We start from the raw sequence: 24,838 nt of genomic DNA on the forward strand, positions 1-24,838 counted from the left end.
TTACGGTATTTATTTTATAATATACAGCATTTTATTTTAAACAAAATTATTTTTACTCCGCAAAAGCGGTTAAAATAAATGCATGCCAGTTCTAGGTGGGAAGGCTCACAATCCACAATAACTCTTCAATGATCAGCAGCAATCCACAAGTAACTACATTCGTAAGGCTTTCGTTACGTTCTGTCGAGTCCTTTTTGTGTAGCCGAAATACACGCAATCAAATGGATACTCGCCAACTGCGACCGGACCAGCCCGGCTCGGCCCGGCCCAGGCGGACTCTGCCTACACGGCACCGGTACAGTCGCCCCAAGAACCGACCGAGGCCTGCTACGCCGGGCCGAGCCGGGCTGGTCCGGTCGCAGTTGGCGGGTATCCATTTGATTGCGTGTATTTCGACATTTCGAGAAGGCCGGAAGGGAGTGTATGGTATGGTGAGTTGAGGACACCCCTTCTACGTGGTCTCCTATATCTGTCTACGGGTTTTCCATTCTCCGACCGTACTCTCAGCAGTGCCGGTCGTTGTATTGGTCCCTTTGAGAAAAATGGCTAGTTGCGTCTATTCAGACGAAATCTGGGAAGAGATGAGCAAATTCACCACATTCTTCCCTTTTTAGATTGATATCGTGAATGCAATACCCTGGTTCTCGTCTGCTTAGCTCATAGCAATCTACAGCTATCATGTCTCCTTCGTCAGAACTTGTATCCTCACACCTGAACATGATTAGTAAACCATTAGTAGAAATAGTAACAGTGATTTCACAACAATAAATCAACGCAGTGTGAAGTTGTAGAGAGACTCCTGACTGCGCTGGTGCAGATGGAGTAGATGTCACGGATGTATTTAATCATGTATTACGTACTGACTTATATATTTTAAATCTGCCTAAGTAGACCTTACATTTGTTAAGCATTCCATAATAAAGTTAGGCGCCGTGCTTTAGACCTAACATACGAGAAACTGGCTTTAGCAGCTATTTTTAGATTAAACTGAAAACTTTATGACATATAGCTCTCTATAGCAAAGCAGAGTTGCTAAGAAATACACAAGCAGTCGATGTTGTTTAAGACTTACCGTCAATGAGCTTCTTGTCGGAGGAATTCTCGTCGCCGTCATGTCCCCGTAGTAGCCTAGAGATGGCACTGACTGAAGGAGCAGAACTACGGTCGCACAGACCCTCCTTGATGAGACTGCAACAGAGCGGAATACACCAGATGATTCCTTCAGTTCAGTAGATAACTCGGCTATAGTACTAACATATCACAACACAACGTGTGTCACGCTCTATATAGGTCAACAGAGCGGTATAGGCTACACCAGATGATTCCTTCAGTTCGGTAGATAACTCGGCTATAGTACTAACATATCACAACACACACAACGTGTGTCACGCTCTATATAGGTCAACAGAGCGGTATAGGCTACACCAGATGATTCCTTCAGTTCAGTAGATAACTCGGCTATAGTACTAACATATCACAACACAACGCGTGTCACGCTCTATATAGGTCAACAGAGCGGTATAGGCTACACCAGATGATTCCTTCATTTGGTAGATAACTTGGCTATAGTGCCATATCACAACACAACATGTGTCACGGTCTAGAGAGGTATATAGGTTAACACACATGTATATAGGTTAACAGAGAGGTGTAGGCTACAACAGATGATTCCCTCAGTTCAGTATATACCTCGGCTATAGTGCTAACATATCACAACACACATGTGTCACGGTCTCTATAGCTCAACAGAGCGGAATACACCAGATGATTCCTTCAGTTCGGTACATAACTCAGCTATAGTACTAACATATCACAAACCAACGTGTGTCACGATCTCTATAGGTTAACAGAGCGGTGTAGGCTACAACAGATGATTCCCTCAGTTCAGTATATAACTCGGCTATAGTGCTAACATATCACAACACAACATGTGTCACGGTCTCTATAGGTCAACAGAGCGGTATAGGCTACACCAGACGATTCCTTCAGTTCGGTAGATAACTCGGCTATAGTACTAACATATCACAACACAACGTGTGTCACGGTCTCTATAAGCCAACAGAGCGGTGTAGGCTACAACAGATGATTCCTTCAGTTCAGTAGATAAGTTGGCTATAGTGCTAACATATCACAACACAACGTGTGTCCCGCTCTCTATAGGTCAACAGAGCAGGTATAGGCTACACCAGATGATTCCTTCAGTTCAGTAGATAACTCGGCTATAGTGCTAACATATCACAACACAACGTGTGTCCCGCTCTCTATAGGTCAACAGAGCAGGTATAGGCTACACCAGATGATTCCTTCAGTTCAGTAGATAACTCGGCTATAGTGCTAACATATCACAACACACACAACGTGTGTCACGCTCTCTATAGGTCAACAGAGCGGTATAGGCTACACCAGATGATTCCTTCATTCGGTAGATAACTTGGCTATAGTGCTAACATATCACAACACAACGTGTGTCCCGCTCTCTATAGGTCAACAGAGCGGTATAGGCTACACCAGATGATTCCTTCATTCGGTAGATAACTCGGCTATAGTGCTAACATATCACAACACACACAACGTGTGCCACGCTCTCTATAGGTCGACAGAGCGGTATAGGCTACACCAGATGATTCCTTCATTCGGTAGATAACTTGGCTATAGTGCTAACATATCACAACACACACAACGTGTGTCCCGCTCTCTATAGGTCAACAGAGCGGTATAGGCTACACCAGATGATTCCTTCAGTTCAGTAGATAACTCGGCTATAGTGCTAACATATCACAACACACACAACGTGTGTCACGCTCTATATAGGTCAACAGAGCGGTATAGGCTACACCAGATGATTCCTTCATTCGGTAGATAACTTGGCTATAGTGCTAACATATCACAACACACACAACGTGTGCCACGCTCTCTATAGGTCAACAGAGCGGTATAGGCTACACCAGATGATTCCTTCATTCGGTAGATAACTCGGCTATAGTGCTAACATATCACAACACACACAACGTGTGTCACGCTCTCTATAGGTCAACAGAGCGGTATAGGCTACACCAGATGATTCCTTCAGTTCGGTAGATAACTCGGCTATAGTGCTAACATATCACAACACAACGTGTGTCCCGCTCTCTATAGGTCAACAGAGCGGTATAGGCTACACCAGATGATTCCTTCATTCGGTAGATAACTTGGCTATAGTGCTAACATATCACAACACACACAACGTGTGTCCCGCTCTCTATAGGTCAACAGAGCGGTATAGGCTACACCAGATGATTCCTTCATTCAGTAGATAACTCGGCTATAGTGCTAACATATCACAACACACACAACGTGTGCCACGCTCTCTATAGGTCGACAGAGCGGTATAGGCTACACCAGATGATTCCTTCATTCGGTAGATAACTCGGCTATAGTGCTAACATATCACAACACACACAACGTGTGCCACGCTCTCTATAGGTCGACAGAGCGGTATAGGCTACACCAGATGATTCCTTCATTCGGTAGATAACTCGGCTATAGTGCTAACATATCACAACACACACAACGTGTGCCACGCTCTCTATAGGTCGACAGAGCGGTATAGGCTACACCAGATGATTCCTTCATTCGGTAGATAACTTGGCTATAGTGCTAACATATCACAACACACACAACGTGTGCCACGCTCTCTATAGGTCGACAGAGCGGTATAGGCTACACCAGATGATTCCCTCAGTTCAGTAGATAACTCGGCTATAGTGCTAACATATCACAACACACACAACGTGTGCCACGCTCTATAGACCAACAGAGCGGAATATACACCAGACGATTCCCTCAGTTCAGTAGATAACTCGGCTATAGTGCTAGTATATCACATCAGACTTGTATCACGCTCTCTATAATAGGTCAACAGAGCGGTATAGGCTACACCAGATGATTCCCTCAGTTCAGTAGATAACTCGGCTATAGTGCTAACATATCACAACACACACAACGTGTGTCACGCTCTCTATAGCTCAACAGAGCGGAATACACCAGACGATTCCTTCAGTTCGGTAGATAACTCGGCTATAGTGCTAACATATCACAACACATCGTGTGTCACGCTCTCTATAATAGCTCAACAGAGCGGTATAGGCTACACCAGATGATTCCTTCAGTTCGGTAGATAACTCGGCTATAGTACTAACATATCACAACACAACGTGTGTCACGGTCTCTATAGGCCAACAGAGCGGTATAGGCTACAACAGATGATTCCTTCAGTTCAGTAGATAACTCGGCTATAGTACTAACATATCACAACACAACGTGTGTCACGGTCTCTACAGGTCAACAGAGCGGTATAGGCTACACCAGATGATTCCTTCAGTTCAGTAGATAACTCGGCTATAGTACTAACATATCACAACACAACGTGTGTCACGGTCTCTATAGGTCAACAGAGCGGTATAGGCTACACCAGATGATTCCCTCAGTTCAGTAGATAACTCGGCTATAGTGCTGGCATATCACATCACACATGTGTCACGCTCTCTATAATAGGTCAACAGAGCGGTATAGGCTACACCAGATGATTCCTTCAGTTCAGTAGATAACTCGGCTATAGTACTAACATATCACAACACAACGTGTGTCACGGTCTCTATAGGTCAACAGAGCGGTATAGGCTACACCAGATGATTCCTTCAGTTCAGTAGATAACTCGGCTATAGTGCTAACATATCACATCACACCTGTGTCACGCTCTCTATAGGTCAACAGAGCGGAATACACAAGATGATTCCTTCAATTCAGTAGATAACTCGGCACACATGTGTCACGCTCTCTATAGGTCAACAGAACGGTATAGGCTACACCAGATGATTCCTTCAGTTCAGTAGATAACTCGGCACACATGTGTCACGCTCTCTATAGGCAACATATTCATGAGAACGTACTATAAATCCATGAATATTCAATTTTATTTTAATCAGCTTGCTTGAAATTTATTTAACCATTTCAATCCCGTTTCCGATTGAAATAAAAACCTTGAAAATGATGAAAAATAAAAATTGGTCGCCTCTTAATTTCTCGTATCATAAATAACAAAGTTAATTTCATTCCTTCTTCACCTCGGATTTTTTAATGATTGCGTGATCCTGTTAAAACAAAGGTTACAATAAAGCGAACCTGGATTATAGAACAGTGAAAGTTAAGATAGTTCTGTAGTTGTGTGCTTGTAGACCGTTTACACACCGTCCAGTAATACCAATAATTCGCGTTTACTGGATAATTTTATTGACTGGCCTCAGTTACCAACTTCGGATACAGAATTAGATTAGAGCCTTTTGGATCAGGATTGTCTTTAATTCTGACAAAGTTTCCTAACTATGGCGTGAAAAGTCCTTCAGAAGTTGTACACGGTGTCATAACTAAGATTATTTTAAACACGTTGGTGAGTAAGTAAATGAAGAATACTGACTCCGTCATCTGCATAAAGATTTGGCCAGAAACCCACCCCCACTACTGGGACACAATAAATGCGTGTTTCAACCACTCATTACAAAATATTCAAAACATTTTTATTTCTTGCATTTCTCACTTATTGTTTTAACAGGTGAATTTGATGATGAAAGCTGAAAGTGTTAGAATTAGATAAACATTTCGAGAGTAGCTGATGAGTAGTTTCCCTGCGTACAGCCCGCATCCATAATTGATCACGGGCAGATCGTGCTGCAAAGTCACACCAGATGTTGCAGGGAGGCGATTTATAAAATGAGCTGATAGTAGCCCATAATATTCTTGGTCGGAATTAACGATTCCCTCCTTCCCTATCATTAGTGTGTTTGGACGTGTTTTACACTCGTCCGTGTTTACGGAGATAGTTTCAGATATATATGCTGAAAAGGATCATGGATGATTCGGATATCCCACAACGGATCATTCTCCAGTGTCGGCTTCGCCGCTTCTATTCGCAAAAGCTTCCGATAAGAGGTAAAAATCGGCGCATCCAGAGAAGACCTGAACGTGAGGACGGTCGAATTCCTCTGTGGTCAGAGGACGTGGAAGTGTGACGCTGGTACGTTCCTGGCAAGGGATCAGGCGGCACCGCCACCGCAATCTCTGCTCACAAATGACCCCAACAATATGCAGTAAATGTGTAACTGCTCATTACTTGTATGATTGACGTCGCGCGACCTATGCGAAATGGTAGCTGACAGCAAAAATGCTCGAGGAACTTAAATTGTAATAGCTGGTGTAATAGGCGGGGTGGTTATGCGAAAAAATGTACTCCCATCAGAAGTTGACGGTTGACTCCCATCAACCGAGAAATTTACTGTTGATTAGTATCGTGCGGCTGACCTCAATGTACGTAACGTTCAAGTCTACAACAACAAATTATCAAATAACTACTTAACTGATTCGGTATCGGACCGGGATTTTATTAGTGATCACTTCTACTAGTGTAAAATATGAATTGCATTCCTACGTAAGTAAGCTTATAAAGCATCAATAAACTATAAAATTATTCAATGCAACATAATGATACATATCACTATCACAATGCGAGTCTAGTTTAACGACCAACGATATCAACGATATTTATTATCTAGTGAAATACTATTCCTAAATTTGAACAATTGTTATGTTCTGTGCTAGTGACCATGTTATTATAAGCTGGTCTTAATGTATGTTTCGTCGCTACTACAATAATGGCCATATTTGTTGACAATATTACGAAGTGCTATTCCTAAATTTGAACAATTGTTATGTTCTGTGCTAGTGACCATGTTATTATAAGCTGGTCTTAATGTATGTTTCGTCGCTACTACAATAATGGCCATATTTGTTGACAATATTACGAAGTGCTATTCCTAAATTTGAACAATTGTTATGTTCTGTGCTAGTGACCATGTTATTATAAGCTGGTCTTAATGTATGTTTCGTCGCTACTACAATAATGGCCATATTTGTTGACAATATTACGAAGTGCTATTCCTAAATTTGAACAATTGTTATGTTCTGTGCTAGTGACCATGTTATTATAAGCTGGTCTTAATGTATGTTTCGTCGCTACTACAATAATGGCCATATTTGTTGACAATATTACGAAGTGCTATTCCTAAATTTGAACAATTGTTATGTTCTGTGCTAGTGACCATGTTATTATAAGCTGGTCTTAATGTATGTTTCGTCGCTACTACAATAATGGCCATATTTGTTGACAATATTACGAAGTACTATTCCTAAATTTGAACCATTATTATGTTCTGTGCTAGTGACCATGTTATTATAAGCGGGTCTCAATGTATGTTTCATCGCTACTACAACAAAGGTAATGCATCATGAATATTGTCTGAATTCTGATTGCGACCTTGGTTGCGAATGACCAGAAGGATTCATAAATATTTTAGTGTTGAGAATAGTAGCTGTAAATCAGGAAGTGGAGGGCGATGGTCTCACAAGGATGCCCCTGGCAGGAAAGAGGTGAAGAGGAGGTGATGTCCTGTGTAAGGGAGCACCCTGCTGGGCCGAGGTGGGTCAGTACGTACTGCACACCACAACCTCTTGTCAATACGATGGACCGTGTTCATTCTAACTGGAAACCCTACTCTCGCTATATTAGTAACATAAGTAATCAAGTCCAAGAGCTATCGACAAACGTAGCATTAGTTACACAGTACAGACGATTACTAACAGTAGCGTCACCATTACTAAATACGTCATACAGGTGTTGATCACGTTTACAACTGTATATAAATCGTATGGTGTTTAACCCACTCGACTACTGAAGTAAGTGACGACAGAGAACGAGACAAATCTACGGATGTTCCAGTGGTTATCGGTCGAAGGAAAACAAAATTAATAAGTTTAACGCATATAAATAAAACTGGCTACCATCGACGTAGAAGCGTAGATTGTGCCTTAAGCTAACGTATAAAACCGATTCGCATCAATAAAATTTACAATAATAAATATGTTTTAATAGCCTATTGAATTTATTTCCTAACAATCCCTCACAAATGACTCTCGATCAACCTTATTGGGAACTATGTCTGAGTGTGAGGCTGAGACGATATGTTACCTAAAAGCAATAGGTGCTTGAATATTGTTTATATAGATGCAGATATATTGGCACAGCTTAATTTTGAAAAGTGCAACTAAAAATTTAGAACGATCTCTGAAGTATTTAAAAAATATTTTATCAACCAAAAAAGATAAAGGCGTAATTTTAGACGACACTAAAAATCTTCGGGCCACATCGATCTAAAATTTTATGGGTTTGTGGTGATAAATTATCTTAAAAATTGTTTAATTGATTTTTCTACTTTCTCATACTTTAACTCAATAAATAAATTTAAAGTGACCATCAGACCAGAAAAGTGTTTGTTCTAGAAAGAAACAATTTTATTAAGTTACTAGCGGGCCCGGCGCGCTTTGCTGCGCATTTCAATAATTTTTTGCAAAAGTTGCCCGCGGCTTCGCACGCAATTTCCCGTTGAAAACAGTACACTATATTCACTTATTCTTTTTCTATCACATTCTAAACATTGCTGAGATAATTGATAGTCGTTCCATCGTGAGCCTCTTGGGCGTATTATGAAGGTATGTACCATATTCCTGCCTCTATCTAGCTGTTACCCACGGCTTCGCACGCAAATCTTAAGAACCGAAGTCCTTATATTACTTAGTAAATTTTTTTTTTTACTATAATAAATTTTAGATTAAATTAGTTATATCTCCGATGCCACGATTGAGCTTGCTTTGTTGTCTCGATCGAGAGAATATGTACACACGGAGTTTTGAGAACCATACTTCTGTCAAAAAAAACAACTAAGGTTGATTTTATAACATTCTTTATATTTGTAGCCAACGTAAGATAGTAATTATGATATCTGCATTACTCTTCTGATCAAGCATGAGCATGGTTTATATTAAATAAATATTGCAGTTAAAGGTGAATTTTTACGTCAAATTTGAATTGTATTATCTGGATAGTAAAGTCTATGTTTAACAGTGATTGCAGAAACAGTTTAAACAAAATTTGTCGTTTCTCTTAAGCTTACTCTATGCTTTAAAACTATAAGTGTAATATATGTTTACAAAGAACAGCTGATTAAAAATTTGAAAAGACGTTAACATATGTTTGCTGCAATGCATTTCTTATGGGTATTTCTGTAACCAGTGGGGCGGAATCCTGAATCGGGAAAGGGATGGGCATAGGTTATAAACCTTCTCCGTGGAAAAATACATATACGTACAAATTTTCATCATGATCGGTCCAATAGTTCACGATTCCATAAAGGACAAACATACAAACATTCATTTTTATATATATAGATTAACTAAATATGTAATGTATAATTGTTTATCTAAATTCACCTAGACACATTGGAACTAGATTTGAAAAATTACCGTATTGAACTGTAACTAAACGATAGAAAATATCTGATATGAAGAGAAGATCGAGGAGAATGGAAACGTTGAGACGTTTGACGATAGATGTATGACGTCATGGATAAAGTGGAGGAGGGCCCTATAGATTGAGTCGAGAGGTGTGATAGACGTATGACGTCATGGATAAAGTGGAGGAGGGCCCTATAGATTGAGTCGAGCGGTGCGATAGACGTATGACGTCATGGATAAATTGGAGGAGGGCCCTATAGATTGAGTCGAGCGGTGCGATAGACGTATGACGTCATGGATAAAGTGGAGGAGGGCCCTATAGATTGAGTCGAGCGGTGCCATAGACGTATGACGTTATGGATAAAGTGGAGGAGGGCCCTATAGAGTTAGTCGAGAGGTGCGATAGTAGGGGTCACAGTATGATGGCCTTACTGCAGGTCGTGTGATAAACTGAAAAAGAGCAGTGACAGATTTGCCAAGTCGCACTGTCTTGTACAGCTTCGGTTGTATAGTACGATAGTTTGGAGACCAAACACAATATAGTCAACAAAATTATCAAAAATGTGCAACTACTGCGGGACAACCAATAGAGATATAAACAATTTGTGAGTTACAAAAGGGTAAATATAGGGCAGAAATTATCTCATACGTTTCATAGTTCCGATATTGGTAAACCAGGGAACTCCAGAGCTTATAAAGTCCTCTAGGCTTTGGGTTATATGGGTTAACAAATCCCGTAATTAAATATAGGTGTAATATTTAAGCTAAACAAGATAAGTTCGCGTTAGAGTGAAATGTACGACAAAACACTGCAATAAATATCGCAATTCAACATTTTGTAACTGATCTCCAGGAACTCCTAGTATTTCACTCTCAGTTCACGGCTAACTGTGAATCGCAGTGAATTAAACAACGTAAAGTCACGTGATCGAAGCCCAAGAATATTTAAGCCCTATCGTGCTGCGTGACAGAATGCAAGATAGAATATCCTTGAATGGGTATAGTTTGTAATATTATTCACTGGAAGAAAACAAGTTGTTAAGCCTCCACGCCTTGTGATATTCCGCGTACGTCAAGTCGACCTTACTTGTCAATCTCGACCGAGAAACGTCAGCCTTTGTCAGTTGACACCGTCATTCACGCTTCGGGCTGAACGTTCTTACTCCAACATAGGTCAATTTTGGTATTTGTCAGGTCTAAGTTATGTTCTAACCACGTTAAATCTGACTAAACGAACTGGACTAACAGATCGACCAAATTTAAAGTAAAATATGTTGCAGTGGCCGAAGTGAAGATATAACCCATAATTTTATTTAAACGAACATTAGAAAAACCAATAATACGTTTATTGTGGAGATATACAAATTCTCTGTGGCTACAAATCAACATAGTAATTTAAATGACGATTAAAAATTCACCATTTTCAAAAAACAAAATACTAAAATCAAAATTTTAGATAATAAAATATTATGGTAACTTTCTTTTGTTATTTTGCAATTTTAAAACGCGTTATAATTTAACAAGCTATATCAGACGTAGAATTTAGACTTGACAAAATTATTTCAGCTTCTGAATATCTTTAGAGTTAATGAGATTTCTAATCTTGCGATAGTCTTGCTTTATAAAAGCTAATAAATCAATAAAATACATTGATATAAATAAATACATGAAGAGAGTTGTGGACAGCGATCTCATTGGTCTTATGTGATCGCTGGTTGTGGATAAAAATATCTAAAATATCAATCAGCAGTATCCAAGACATTCTCACTTAGTAGAGAACCAGTACCGAAACGTTACCAATCGAAATGAACACGTGTTCTTAATAGCAGTCACCAAAAATGTGTCGATTAAAAGTTACCATAACATTTTCAAACATTTGCTCTATCCAAAACGTCGTCATACAGACTATGAAGATCGGTAGTAACAAGGCGTTGATGAGTAGCAATACATACATTTACATAGTTGTTTAAGTCACTGACGATCCATCAGTAGGAGTACCAAAGACTTCTCATTAATTATGACGCGAGGTATTGTAGACCATTAGCAGTGCTAAGATGCAATGCCATTCAGGAGTATAAAATATTGTCGATATTCAGTAACAGACACATTGACATACAATACTCACGAATTGTGGGTCAGTTAAATTGCTAAATACACTGCAATTCAGGAGTTCACATAATATTATAGATCGGTACCAGTACCAGAGACATTGACATACAGTAGTAATCAAAATTTTTCGGTCAGTAAAGTGCTAAATACTGCAACTCTGCAGTTCACATAATATTATAGATCGGTACCAGTACCAGAGACATTGACATACAGTAGTAATCACAATTTGTCGGTCAGTAAAAATGCTAAAACACTGCTATTCAGTAGTTCACATAATATTATAGATCGGTACCAGTACCAGAGACATTGACATACAGTAGTAATCACAATTTGTCGGTCAGTAAAAATGCTAAAACACTGCTATTCAGTAGTTCACATAATATTGTAGATTGGTACCAGTACCAGAGACATTGACATACAGTAGTAATCACAATTTGTCGGTCAGTAAAAATGCTAAAACACTGCTATTCAGGAGTTCACATAATATTGTAGATTGGTACCAGTACCAGAGACATTGACATACAGTAGTAATCACAATTTGTCGGTCAGTAAAAATGCTAAAACACTGCTATTCAGTAGTTCACATAATATTGTAGATTGGTACCAGTACCAGAGACATTGACATACAGTAGTAATCACAATTTGTCGGTCAGTAAAAATGCTAAAACACTGCTATTCAGTAGTTCACATAATATTGTAGATTGGTACCAGTACCAGAGACATTGACATACAGTAGTAATCACAATTTGTCGGTCAGTAAAAATGCTAAAACACTGCTATTCAGTAGTTCACATAATATTGTAGATTGGTACCAGTACCAGAGACATTGACATACAGTAGTAATCACAATTTGTCGGTCAGTAAAAATGCTAAAACACTGCTATTCAGTAGTTCACATAATATTGTAGATTGGTACCAGTACCAGAGACATTGACATACAGTAGTAATCACAATTTGTCGGTCAGTAAAAATGCTAAAACACTGCTATTCAGGAGTTCACATAATATTGTAGATTGGTACCAGTACCAGAGACATTGACATACAGTAGTAATCACAATTTGTCGGTCAGTAAAAATGCTAAAACACTGCTATTCAGTAGTTCACATAATATTGTAGATTGGTACCAGTACCAGAGACATTGACATACAGTAGTAATCACAATTTGTCGGTCAGTAAAAATGCTAAAACACTGCTATTCAGGAGTTCACATAATATTGTAGATTGGTACCAGTACCAGAGACATTGACATACAGTAGTAATCACAATTTGTCGGTCAGTAAAAATGCTAAAACACTGCTATTCAGTAGTTCACATAATATTGTAGATTGGTACCAGTACCAGAGACATTGACATACAGTAGTACTCACGACACTGTCGGTCAGTAAAAAGTGCTAAAACACTGCAACTCTGCAGTTCACATAATATTGTAGATTGGTACCAGTACCAGAGATATTGACATACAGTAGTACTCACGACACTGTCGGTCAGTAAAAGTGCTAAAACACTGCAACTCTGCAGTTCACATAATATTGTAGATTGGTACCAGTACCAGAGACATTGACATACAGTAGTACTCACGACACTGTCGGTCAGTAAAAGTGCTAAACACTGCAACTCTGCAGTTCACATAATATTGTAGATTGGTACCAGTACCAGAGATATTGACATACAGTAGTACTCACGACACTGTCGGTCAGTAAAAGTGCTAAACACTGCAACTCTGCAGTTCACATAATATTGTAGATCGGTACCAGTACCAGAGATATTGACATACAGTAGTACTCACGATACTGTCGGTCAGTAAAGTGCTAAACACTGCAACTCTGCAGTTCACATAATATTGTAGATTGGTAACAGTACCAGAGATATTGACATGCAGTAATACTCACGACACTGTCGGTCAGTAAAAGTGCTAAACACTGCAACTCTGTAGTTCACATAATATTGTAGATCGGTACCAGTACCAGAGACATTGACATACAGTAGTACTCACGACACTGTCGGTCAGTAAAGTGCTAAACACTGCAACTCTGCAGTTCACATAATATTGTAGATTGGTAACAGTACCAGAGATATTGACATACAGTAGTACTCACGACACTGTCGGTCAGTAAAAGTGCTAAACACTGCAACTCTGCAGATCACATAATATTGTAGATCGGTACCAGTACCAGAGATATTGACATACAGTAGTACTCACGACACTGTCGGTCAGTAAAAGTGCTAAACACTGCAACTCTGCAGTTCACATAATATTGTAGATTGGTAACAGTACCAGATATATTGACATGCAGTAATACTCACGACACTGTCGGTCAGTAAAAGTGCTAAACACTGCAACTCTGTAGTTCACATAATATTGTAGATCGGTACCAGTACCAGAGATATTGACATACAGTAGTACTCACGACACTGTCGGTCAGTAAAAGTGCTAAACACTGCAACTCTGCAGTTCACATAATATTGTAGATTGGTACCAGTACCAGAGACATTGACATACAGTAGTACTCACGACACTGTCGGTCAGTAAAAGTGCTAAACACTGCAACTCTGCAGTTCACATAATATTGTAGATCGGTACCAGTACCAGAGATATTGACATACAGTAGTACTCACGACACTGTCGGTCAGTAAAAGTGCTAAACACTGCAACTCTGCAGATCACATAATATTGTAGATCGGTACTAGTACCAGAGATATTGACATGCAGTAGTACTCACGATACTGTCGGTCACTGACGCACTAAAATCCAAAAAACAGTTGATCTTCAAATTCCCAAGATAATTTTTTATCAGTAGCATTAACCTAACTATTGTTAATCTACAGTCATACTGTTGATCATATAATAGTTACAAATATTGTCGGTCAGCAGCGGCACTCGTATCCTAACTGTCAATCAGCCCGCCACTTTGTAGCTGACCGCCGCTGTATTTATGGACTCACACGGCCGGGTGAACGACCGGCACAAGTTGATATATTAGTCGTAAAATGACCCTCCTTCCGAAGTTCGAACCCGGGTCTTGTATTCTTTAAAGCCTTTGGCACATTGCATTCACTCTCAAAACAAAAAATATTTTTTACTTGCTGCGTTCTGTGTTAGGTCATAGATTTGAAATGTACTCAAAGAAAATAACTAAATAAAAAAGAATTTATTGCTTAACATCCTTTTTGAAATACAATATATTGATAGTACAAAATGTGAAAATATGTATTCAATACAAAATAATGTACCTAATATGTCAAGTCATAAATTATTTTTAACTTTGACTTCCCCAAATGTCCAATATAATATGTATTATGATTATTTTTTATATTCGTTTGGTATTGTAGTTATTTGCCAATGACGCGGTGTAGCGGGTACAGCGGTTATTGAGAGATAACCAAATCAAGCAACGTCGGGTGACCGCTGACGATCCTGTCTTTGCAAGCAGTAAGTGTTACGGGGGGGGGGGAGGGTGTTGTTATCTTTACTTCCGGTGTTACAATAGCAGACTTACCGATCTCGTATCTCCCAACTGAAGATACCCGGGTTCTCCCCCTTGTACTCTTCTATACGGCGCTCCACGTCAGGGGTGGCTACCCGTGGCTTGCTGCCCCCGATCACCCCCGGGCGGATACTGCCGGTCTCCTGGTAGCGGTTGAGTATCTTGGAAACACACCCGTGAGACACCCGCAGCTGTCGTGAGATCACACAGGGTCGGATCCCGGAGGCAGCCATCTCCACGATCTTCAGGCGGATGTGGTTGGGCAGTGGTCGCCCATTGATGAACACTCCGCCGAGTTGGTTGACACGACCCTGGCCTGTGACAGAAACAGACAGTTCAGGGTGAAGTAATACTTTAAACAAAGCAAGTAGTCTACATGTTTACATTCAGTTAATCTGCCGATGGGTTTCGTTAAGCAACTGTCCCTTATTTGATGATGAGATGAATCGATACGATAACTCACGGGGCTATAAACTTCACGGGGCTCTTAGTATTAACTAACTCTTAGTATTCATTGTTGTGGTGTATTAACACCAGCCTACAGTGTACATACTCGTACCTAGTTAAATCAACATGTGCGATAAACGGTCCATATCTTACACAACAAAGAAAATAAATCCGATATTTTCACTTAAAGCATGCCGAACACGATAATAACCGTCATGTATCGATCCCCCGCATGTACTTTATATTCCTGATTATCGTATTATACTCGTATGACGGTCGTTTCGTTGACCATGGTGAATTTTTATTCATAAAAATAAACGTAAAATAATAATACTGCCTTAGTTTTTAGCCAAAGCTCATTTTCTTAAAAAAGGCGGGTGGCGCCTAAACGACACATTTCTCGATATATTTCTACGGGATATTGTTTTGTTTAAAATCATGACTACTTTCAGCCACAGAACATGATGGCACACTTCACTCGACAACCTGCACATATAAACCAACGGTGTTATCGTACTCTTAATTTAATAACGGGAATTGCCAATCTATATGTTTAATTTCTATTAATTGATGAAAGAAAAGTCACTACTACCCAATAATTTAATTTTATACTCGAGGCCTTTCAACATCGAAGATGCCATCGTCAGGTGTGAATCAACAATTTGAAATAATATAAATATTTTACATTTTAAAATAATTATCAGCTGAATAATGCTTAATACAAGATTTGTGTAATAAAAATAAAAATAAAACAAATATTAATATATGTATAAAAGTTTGGGTCAAAAAGAATTTGGTTATATTTTAAAATGAATCGGTCCAAAATCATTGTTTAATATTTTATCTTTATGTTTTATATGTATAATGCAACATTAATTAACAATAATTAAGTTATTGGATAATTGTGACTTTTATTTCATCAACTAAACTATTCCTAAACTATCAACTATTTCCTTTGAAATAGTGTACTCCAATAAGAAGATCTCCTCCTTCAATATATGTTTAATATTTAACAAAAATAATAACATTACCAACCAATTTATTGTTATATTAATTTATCAATAACAATATGGTAATATTGAATATTGTTATCGTTTTTTAATTATGTAATGTTTATTATTTATTTCCTTTACTAACAGATGTTTCTAAAATAAAGTGTAAGTGCCTGATATTAAAAAATCAATTGATCATTGAACTTTTTTTTAACATACGTCAGGAATACTTTTGGTGTTTGGACTTTGGTTTCAGAAAATAAAATACAGAATTAAAAAATCAAAAGAATATTAACCTAGAATGTGAAAAAGAAATATGAAAATAATCAGTTTTCCGGTAATGTGCGGTTGGTAGACAGGACTGCGCGTGTGACGGTGTGTGCGAGTCGAGTTATCCGGACACACACTACAATGTAACACTACGTAACATTTACACGAATATAACTCCACTTTCGATCGTTTTGTTTGTGCGGATTGAGAAATGAGACCACGGGAGTATAATGTTATTGACATAACTAAAATTAATTCATGCTCACGATAATATCTTCAAAATTAGCTATATATCGAAATTCTAAACAAAAAACGGGTGAAAAGTGTTAAAAGAAATTATTTTTATAATTAAACTTTCTGCTGGCTCTTAGGGAATTTTTAAACATAAATGATTTCAACTCGATGTTTTAACGTAAGTCCGTTAGGTGTGTACACGCACTTTCTAATATCTTTTAAAAGGGTGCCTCTCGCTCAGGCTAACCATATTATGACTTTTTGTAACTTTTCCTAAACATTGACGGATGCACCTTTCTCCATTCCTAATTTGTTTCTGTCCATTAATTCTCGTTTGAATTTAGTCCATATCAGTTCGCTAGGATTGTACTGGCTATGATACTGTAGCAGTCTAACAGTTTCATGTTCCACCTCTCAGCGGTCGTAACAAATTCTGTTGACATTTCGTAAAGATACTTTACAGGCGGTGTCAGTGCATTTTTTTTCTTTTTAAAAATACGACAAACACGGCCATTATCTAACAAGATATTATAAAACACAGTAGCCTACTGTACAAGCCACGTACAGATATCATTCTTTCTTTGATATCCTTAACATGTAAAATTATAATGCAGACTATACCGTAGACTCACAGATCAATATCTTGATCAATCTTGAACACTACTCATGTAACGTTTCACGTGAGTGCCTCGGCCCCTCTTCAGGTGGGAAGAGACAAGACGCGGCGTGGCGCGTGAACAGTTATCAATCGACACTTAAGCTTCTAAGAAATTCCTGATTGTCATACAAAAATATGGAAAGAATTAAAGTCTACCCAGTAATTGCTCAGAATTACCTTAACACGAGCACTGGTTAACTAAGAGCGCGTCCCAGTGAGTTACAAAGTTTTAATAATAAGCGGGTGGTAACGGTAACAATATTTATAAATTCACTAAAATGTCCATTTGTATTGAAAGTGTAATAATAGCACAGCCTATTTCTATAGTATCGTGATATAAGTGATAGTCACGGAATGATATTCTAAGCTCCTGATCCGTTTTAAATTTAAATTAAAGAGCAGTCTTTTGAACTCCGTTTTTAAAAGTACCTGTAAAACAACTAACTTCTCTTCAGTATTTAATTTTGGAACACTTACTCGAGGTTCCACAGCATTCGCCTCAGTACAACAGGGATGTCACATAAAACCAGCAGTACATCAGAGAGCTAGCATTAGAACATTCAATTTGCAGACTCTCTTACTGAGCATCTAAGAAGTGTAACGAAACGCCTCAGTACAACAGGGATGTCACATAAAACCAGCAGTACATCAGAGAGCTAGCGTTAGAACATTCAGTTTGTAGACTCTCTTACTGAGCATCTAAGAAGTGTAATGAAACGCCTCAGTACAACAGGGATGTCACATAAAACCAGCAGTACATCAGAGAGCTAGCGTTAGAACATTCAGTTTGTAGACTCTCTTACTGAGCATCTAAAAAGTGTAATGAAACGCCTCAGTACAACAGGGATGTCACATAAAACCAGCAGTACATCAGAGAGCTAGCGTTAGAACATTCAGTTTGTAGACTCTCTTACTGAGCATCTAAGAAGTGTAATGAAACGCCTCAGTACAACAGGGATGTCACATAAAACCAGCAGTACATCAGAGAGCTAGCGTTAGAACATTCAATTTGTAGACTCTCTTACTGAGCATCTAAGAAGTGTAACGAAACGCCTCAGTACAACAGGGATGTCACATAAAACCAGCAGTACATCAGAGAGCTAGCATTAGAACATTCAGTTTGTAGACTCTCTTACTGAGCATCTAAAAAGTGTAATGAAACGCCTCAGTACAACAGGGATGTCACATAAAACCAGCAGTAAATCAGAGAGCTAGCATTAGAACATTCAGTTTGTAGACTCTCTTACTGAGCATCTAAGAAGTGTAATGAAACGCCTCAGTACAACAGGGATGTCACATAAAACCAGCAGTACATCAGAGAGCTAGCATTAGAACATTCAGTTTGTAGACTCTCTTACTGAGCATCTAAGAAGTGTAACGAAACGCCTCAGTACAACAGGGATGTCACATAAAACCTGCAGTACATCAGAGAGCTAGCATTAGAACATTCAGTTTGTAGACTCTCTTACTGAGCATCTAAGAAGTGTAATGAAACGCCTCAGTCACATAAAACCAGCAGTACATCAGAGAGCTAGCATTAGAACATTCAATTTGTAGACTCTCTTATGAGCATCTAAGAAGTGTAATGAAACGCCTCAGTACAACAATGTCACATCAGCAGTACATCAGAGAGCTAGCGTTAGAACATTCAGTTTGTAGACTCTCTTTACTGAGCATCTAAGAAGTGTCAGTACAACAGGGATGTCACATAAAACCAGCAGTACATCAGAGAGCTAGCGTTAGAACATTCAGTTTGTAGACTCTCTTACTGAGCATCTAAGAAGTGTAACGACAACGCCTCAGTACAAACAGGGATGTCACATAAAACCAGCAGTACATCAGAGAGCTAGCGTTTAGAACATTCAGTTTGTAGACTCTCTTACTGAGCATCTAAGAAGTGTAACGAAACGCCTCAGTACAACAGGGATGTCACATAGCAGTACATCAGAGAGCTAGCGTTAGAACATTCAGTTTGTAGACTCTCTTACTGAGCATCTAAGAAGTGTAACGAAACGCCTCAGTACAACAGGGATGTCACATAGCATCAGAGCGTTAGAACATTCAGTTTGTAGACTCTCTTACTGAGCATCTAAGAAGTGTAACGAAACGCCTCAGTACAACAGGGATGTCACATAAAACCAGCAGTACATCAGAGAGCTAGCATTAGAACATTCAGTTTGTAGACTCTCTTACTGAGCATCTAAGAAGTGTAATGAAACGCCTCAGTACAACAGGGATGTCACATAAAACCAGCAGTACATCAGAGAGCTAGCATTAGAACATTCAGTTTGTAGACTCTCTTACTGAGCATCTAAGAAGTGTAATGAAACGCCTCAGTACAACAGGGATGTCACATAAAACCAGCAGTAAATCAGAGAGCTAGCATTAGAACATTCAATTTGTAGACTCTCTTACTGAGCATCTAAGAAGTGTAATGAAACGCCTCAGTACAACAGGGATGTCACATAAAACCAGCAGTACATCAGAGAGCTAGCATTAGAACATTCAGTTTGTAGACTCTCTTACTGAGCATCTAAGAAGTGTAACGAAACGCCTCAGTACAACAGGGATGTCACATAAAACCAGCAGTAAATCAGAGAGCTAGCGTTAGAACATTCAGTTTGTAGACTCTCTTACTGAGCATCTAAGAAGTGTAATGAAACGCCTCAGTACAACAGGGATGTCACATAAAACCAGCAGTACATCAGAGAGCTAGCATTAGAACATTCAGTTTGTAGACTCTCTTACTGAGCATCTAAGAAGTGTAATGAAACGATTTAATTATTGTCATGGTATTTTGTTCAGTAGGTTCTGAGATTACTTTAATTGTCAGTGAACCTCCTAACTTTTAAGGCTAATACATCAGAGCCCTGAGGTCGTCGAAATCCTTAGTGAGCACCAGAAAGCATATTTGTCATGCAAATTACACGCCATTCAATAATTGCACTTTAGGTTCAAGTTGATAGGTTTTATAAAAGGAAAAATCAGTAGGACAAAGCCCTGAAATCAGAAACAGCAATCGTGTGTAGGTGAACACTATTTCGACTGAAGACTGAAGTTGTTCGCGCATTGTTTTTAGATTTTCTACATGAAAAGGTCATGTTAGGAAACATTGTTCTTGCTTGTATCTGGGCTTTGCAAAAATGTTTGGCACGTTTCATAGAATAGGCGGATTATGAGAATGTGTACATAGTCTCATGGATGCTCTTTGCTTAAACCCGATGTCATGTGGTCATCGTTCTACAACGCCAGTCCAGTGCTCTAACAGCCATCATTGCAAATAACTGTAGATAACTTTCTATGGACGTACAGGTATGGAAACTTTTCATGAACGGTATATAGGTGGAAGTTTCAGGCAAAGGGTTGCTGAGACGTGAAAGTTTCCAATAAATTCGCTATTAGATCATGAGCAAATTTAAAGTTCGATGAGACTTGAATAATAATATATTAATTTTTAATGGCTAAAGACTTATTATGTCACAAACATTTTTAATTATTTTAGCTTTTGGTATTGATCGAAACTTTCTTACTCAATGCAATTCACTTATCGGGCTCCGAGTACTCAATATTCATTATGTCACAAGTATAAAACTCCTTAACATCATTAAATTAGGGATTTAGCGACAATGAGCGAGGGAATTAGTGATTATATATTATCAAGTATATTTAAGTTTATACGTACGATGTAGGACACACTTTTACAATTAATTTACAGGTACGCAATGACCGAGGTCCATGTGTTTTATAAGCATTTAGCAGCTGAGTTTAAAATGAAAATATAAACAAAGTAGTGTTCAATGTTGTTATTTTGTACATTTTTGTTCCAATTCGCTCTCGGTTTCGGTATGAACATTGAAATAAGCCTTTTTCCATTATGAAATGTATTTTAAACTCGTGCTTGAGATAATAGCCAAAGTACTTTACGAACGTTTATACTCATAAAGACGAAAGCCATAAGTGGAATACTGAAGAATAGTGAACATGGGTGACGAAAATTCACAAAATAAGATGACTAACATTTGGAACCTTTTCAGTAAAACCCCCAGTCAAGCGACGAGTGCTCAGACCCATGCCTCACAGCCGTCCACCCTCCGAGGAGCGTCCTCCCGCAGACACAGCATAGGCTCGAGACCCAGTGAGATCGTGTCGCACGCCCTTCACGAGGTCGTGTCAGAGCACATCATCGCGGGTCCACGGGGTACCTTGCTGACTCTGAGACCCTCGCGGATGTCTGTGGACAGCATAGGATCCCACCACACGTTGGAACGTATGCTACTGCGGAGACGAACTATGGAAGGAATCGATTTACCTGTCGACTTAGACGACGCAATAACTCTGACGGGACACGGCAAGTTCCAGTACATCCTCATGGCCTTGTGTGGTTTCATCTACTCTTGCTGTAGTCTGAGCACGACGACACTCTCCTTCGTTTTGCCTGCGGCTCAGTACGACTTCGACCTCACCTCTTCCGACAAGGGAATCCTGAACACCGCACCTCTCTGGGGGATGGTGGGTGGAGCCTACATCTGGGGCAACTTCGCCGACAGCCGAGGCCGCAAGTTCGTTCTCTTGTACTCACTTCTCATCGACTCCATCGCCGCCACCCTGTCCAGCCTGTGTCAGTCGTACCGTCTCTTCTTCTTCTGTAGGTTTTTCAACGGTTTCGGAATAATCGGAGCTACCAGCATAGTATTCGCGTATCTCGGAGAATTCATGGACCCCACGAGAAGAGACAACTACCTTTCTCGTCTCGAGCTCTTCTGGACGTTCGGAATCATCGCGCTTCCCGTCATCGGTACTGTAATTCTTACACGGAGTTGGGCAGTAGGATTTGAAGGCGTATTCGTTTTTAATTCTTGGCGACTTTTTGTTCTCACCTGCGGTATACCCAGCTTGATCGGCGTGATCCTCATTGCAGGAATGCCGGAGAGTCCTCGATTCCTCTTGCTGCAAGGGAAGGACGAGAAGACTAAGAAGGTACTGGTCCGCATGTTCGCCACAAATACCGACGAAAAGCCCTCGCGGTACCCCGTCAGTGTGTTGAAACCGAGCCCCGAAGCGGAAGCTTACTACTTCCCTGATCTTAAAGGCGTCAGTTGTTATGGGAGGTTAAAGCATATATTTATTGGGCTCATCAAACAACACGAGGATTTATTTCATGGCCGATCTTTCATAAACATTATCATCACGTGTTTTATAGACTTCGGAGTCATGTCCGTGTACTACTCCGTTATACTGTGGGTACCGGAACTCCTACACAGACAAGAGTTGTTTCTACATTCTCACCCCTTCGAACCGGCCTCCCTCTGCCACGTCTCCGAAAGGAAAATACTTTCCGAATCGAGTGAAGAGTCCGACGAAGGAAAAGGGACTGTTGACATTTTGACGTTTCTTCACACGTTCGTGATCTGCTTAGCTTGTTTACCCTCCAACATAATGCTATTGTATCTGATCAGCCACATCAACAAGAAGATCTTGCTCGTGGGTATAATGCTCTTGACGGCTGTGCCTACGTTGGGAGTGTACTTCATGGACTCCGTATTCCAGGTGACGGCCATGCTCTGTCTGTTTGAAGCGACCGCGACCCTGGTGGAGACCGTACTGTTCTGCGCTATTGTGGAAATATTCCCGCTCAATACCAGAGGTACCGCTCTCTCGTTGACGGTCACAGTCGGCCGGTTAGGCGCGGTTCTGGGGAACATCGTGTTCGGCCTCCTGATCGACAATCATTGCCCTCATATATTTATCGGCATGACTACGATGGTAGTTTTAAGTGCTTTTGCAGCGCTTTTTCTTCCCAAAATGAAAAGTGGGCATTAAGGTTAGGATGATGCAATAATATAACTTTATTACAATTTCCAGCTTTAATTTTATCGTAGAACTAGTTCATAAAACAAATAATATAACTTAAAATAAATTTATATAAACTTACATAAGACTTTTATTTAACAACGGCTTTTATCAACCACTTACTTTTGGTCGAATAATTATGGAAGATGCCCTAGGTCACTTCAAATGCTTTTTAGTTCAACTCGTAAAACATACCCTGCATATTTTGAGTATTAAAACGATGAAAAGAAAAAAGAAGGGATTTGTTTTCTGAATAACCAACAGGGATATTGAAAATAAGTAAAAAGCAGTTATATGTTTATTAATCCTATCTTTAAAATGATACATGTATTGTAATAAATGTACAATAAGAAACAAGGTCTTGAAAGTGTTTGAAGTTTAACATTGTTTTTATAGAGCTAAAATAAAGATTGCTTCCATCACAGATGGTTCTTAATGTGTGACAGAAAATTGTTTTTCTATTGCCCTCATAAAATAATAATTTCTGTTGTTTCTCATTGATGAGTGTCCCAGGTTATAGCGCCAATTTGATGTGTGTCAGCCCCACGTTGGCTGCTGTAATTTGCTGAAAGCCCTTTACCTTGACTGCGTCAATTTGCTGCTGATCCCCTCCACGTGGTTGTGTCAATTTATTGTGAGTCGGTTCTTTAGAGTTGTTGACTCACCATGTAGTTGTATGCCTTTTTGTCACCAGTGGCACGTTGTTGTACCATGTTGCTCATCATGGTATCGGTCGCCATCTTGCCCAATGCTAGCTGCATTCCCTTGGTACTGCTTAAAACTTATTAAATTTGAATGTCTGTGGTGTTATCACCAACAACAAGTCTGTGTGTATCTCAGGTTTTAAAATATGTTAAGTAGTGATTAAAAAATTTAATATCACTCCATCACACTTTTTATAAAGGGGATATTCAAAGAAAAGTCAAACCAAGTGACCATGAGATTAATTTATTCCATGTCACACTCTCAATACATATTATAATTTCACTCACCTTGCAATGCTTTGATAATTTAAAAGACTAAAATAATATCCCATCCTTCATTAAAATTTCAATACACTATACAACAGATCACTACTATCACAGGAGAATCAACACAACCTCCTTGCTTCAAGTCTGGTGAGAGAAGACCGAATCTCCGTATAAAACTACGGATACCGACTCAAAACAATACTCATCCCCTCTCTCGTTCAAATCAGCGTCTTCACGAATAAATATAATTTGATTCTTTTCTTATAATTGTCGAAATTTATCACGTTTACTATAATTAATCAATTTAAGTCTTTCTATTTTCTTTTTATTATTTTTTCAAAGCTTTTTATTTAAATTTTTAGCAACATGTGCTTTATGACGTCATCAATATACAAGTCATTCATCCCACAATTGGTTTTTCTGCGTAATTCTATTTAGTGTTTT

The 24,838-nt window shown here is 39.2% G+C and overlaps 2 protein-coding genes across 2 annotated transcripts in view; one reads left to right on the forward strand and one right to left on the reverse strand.

Moving 5' to 3' along the window:
• Positions 1–676: 676 nt before the first annotated feature.
• The window catches only part of LOC124363339 (protein gooseberry-like), a 44,061-nt gene continuing 19,899 nt past the window's right edge, over positions 677–24,838 (reverse strand). The window contains exons 3-5 of the mRNA XM_046818588.1: positions 14,985–15,288; positions 1,073–1,188; positions 677–711 (exon numbers count right to left, since the gene is read on the reverse strand). Of these exons, the coding sequence (XP_046674544.1) occupies positions 677–711; positions 1,073–1,188; positions 14,985–15,288 (455 nt within the window). The remainder of the gene's footprint in view (positions 712–1,072; positions 1,189–14,984; positions 15,289–24,838) is intronic.
• LOC124361720 (synaptic vesicle glycoprotein 2B-like) lies at positions 21,387–23,495 on the forward strand. Its single transcript, XM_046815647.1, has one exon. The coding sequence runs from the start codon at positions 21,555–21,557 to the stop codon at positions 23,391–23,393; it is 1,839 nt and encodes a 612-aa protein (XP_046671603.1). The 5' UTR covers positions 21,387–21,554; the 3' UTR covers positions 23,394–23,495.

The sequence above is a fragment of the Homalodisca vitripennis genome, chromosome 5, assembly GCF_021130785.1.
Source record: "Homalodisca vitripennis isolate AUS2020 chromosome 5, UT_GWSS_2.1, whole genome shotgun sequence".
Taxonomy (NCBI): Eukaryota; Metazoa; Arthropoda; class Insecta; order Hemiptera; family Cicadellidae; genus Homalodisca; species Homalodisca vitripennis.

Coding starts and splice junctions, on each gene's coding strand:
- LOC124361720 (XM_046815647.1), top strand. CDS start 21,555: ATGGGTGACGAAAATTCACAAAATAAGATGACTAACATTTGGAACCTT.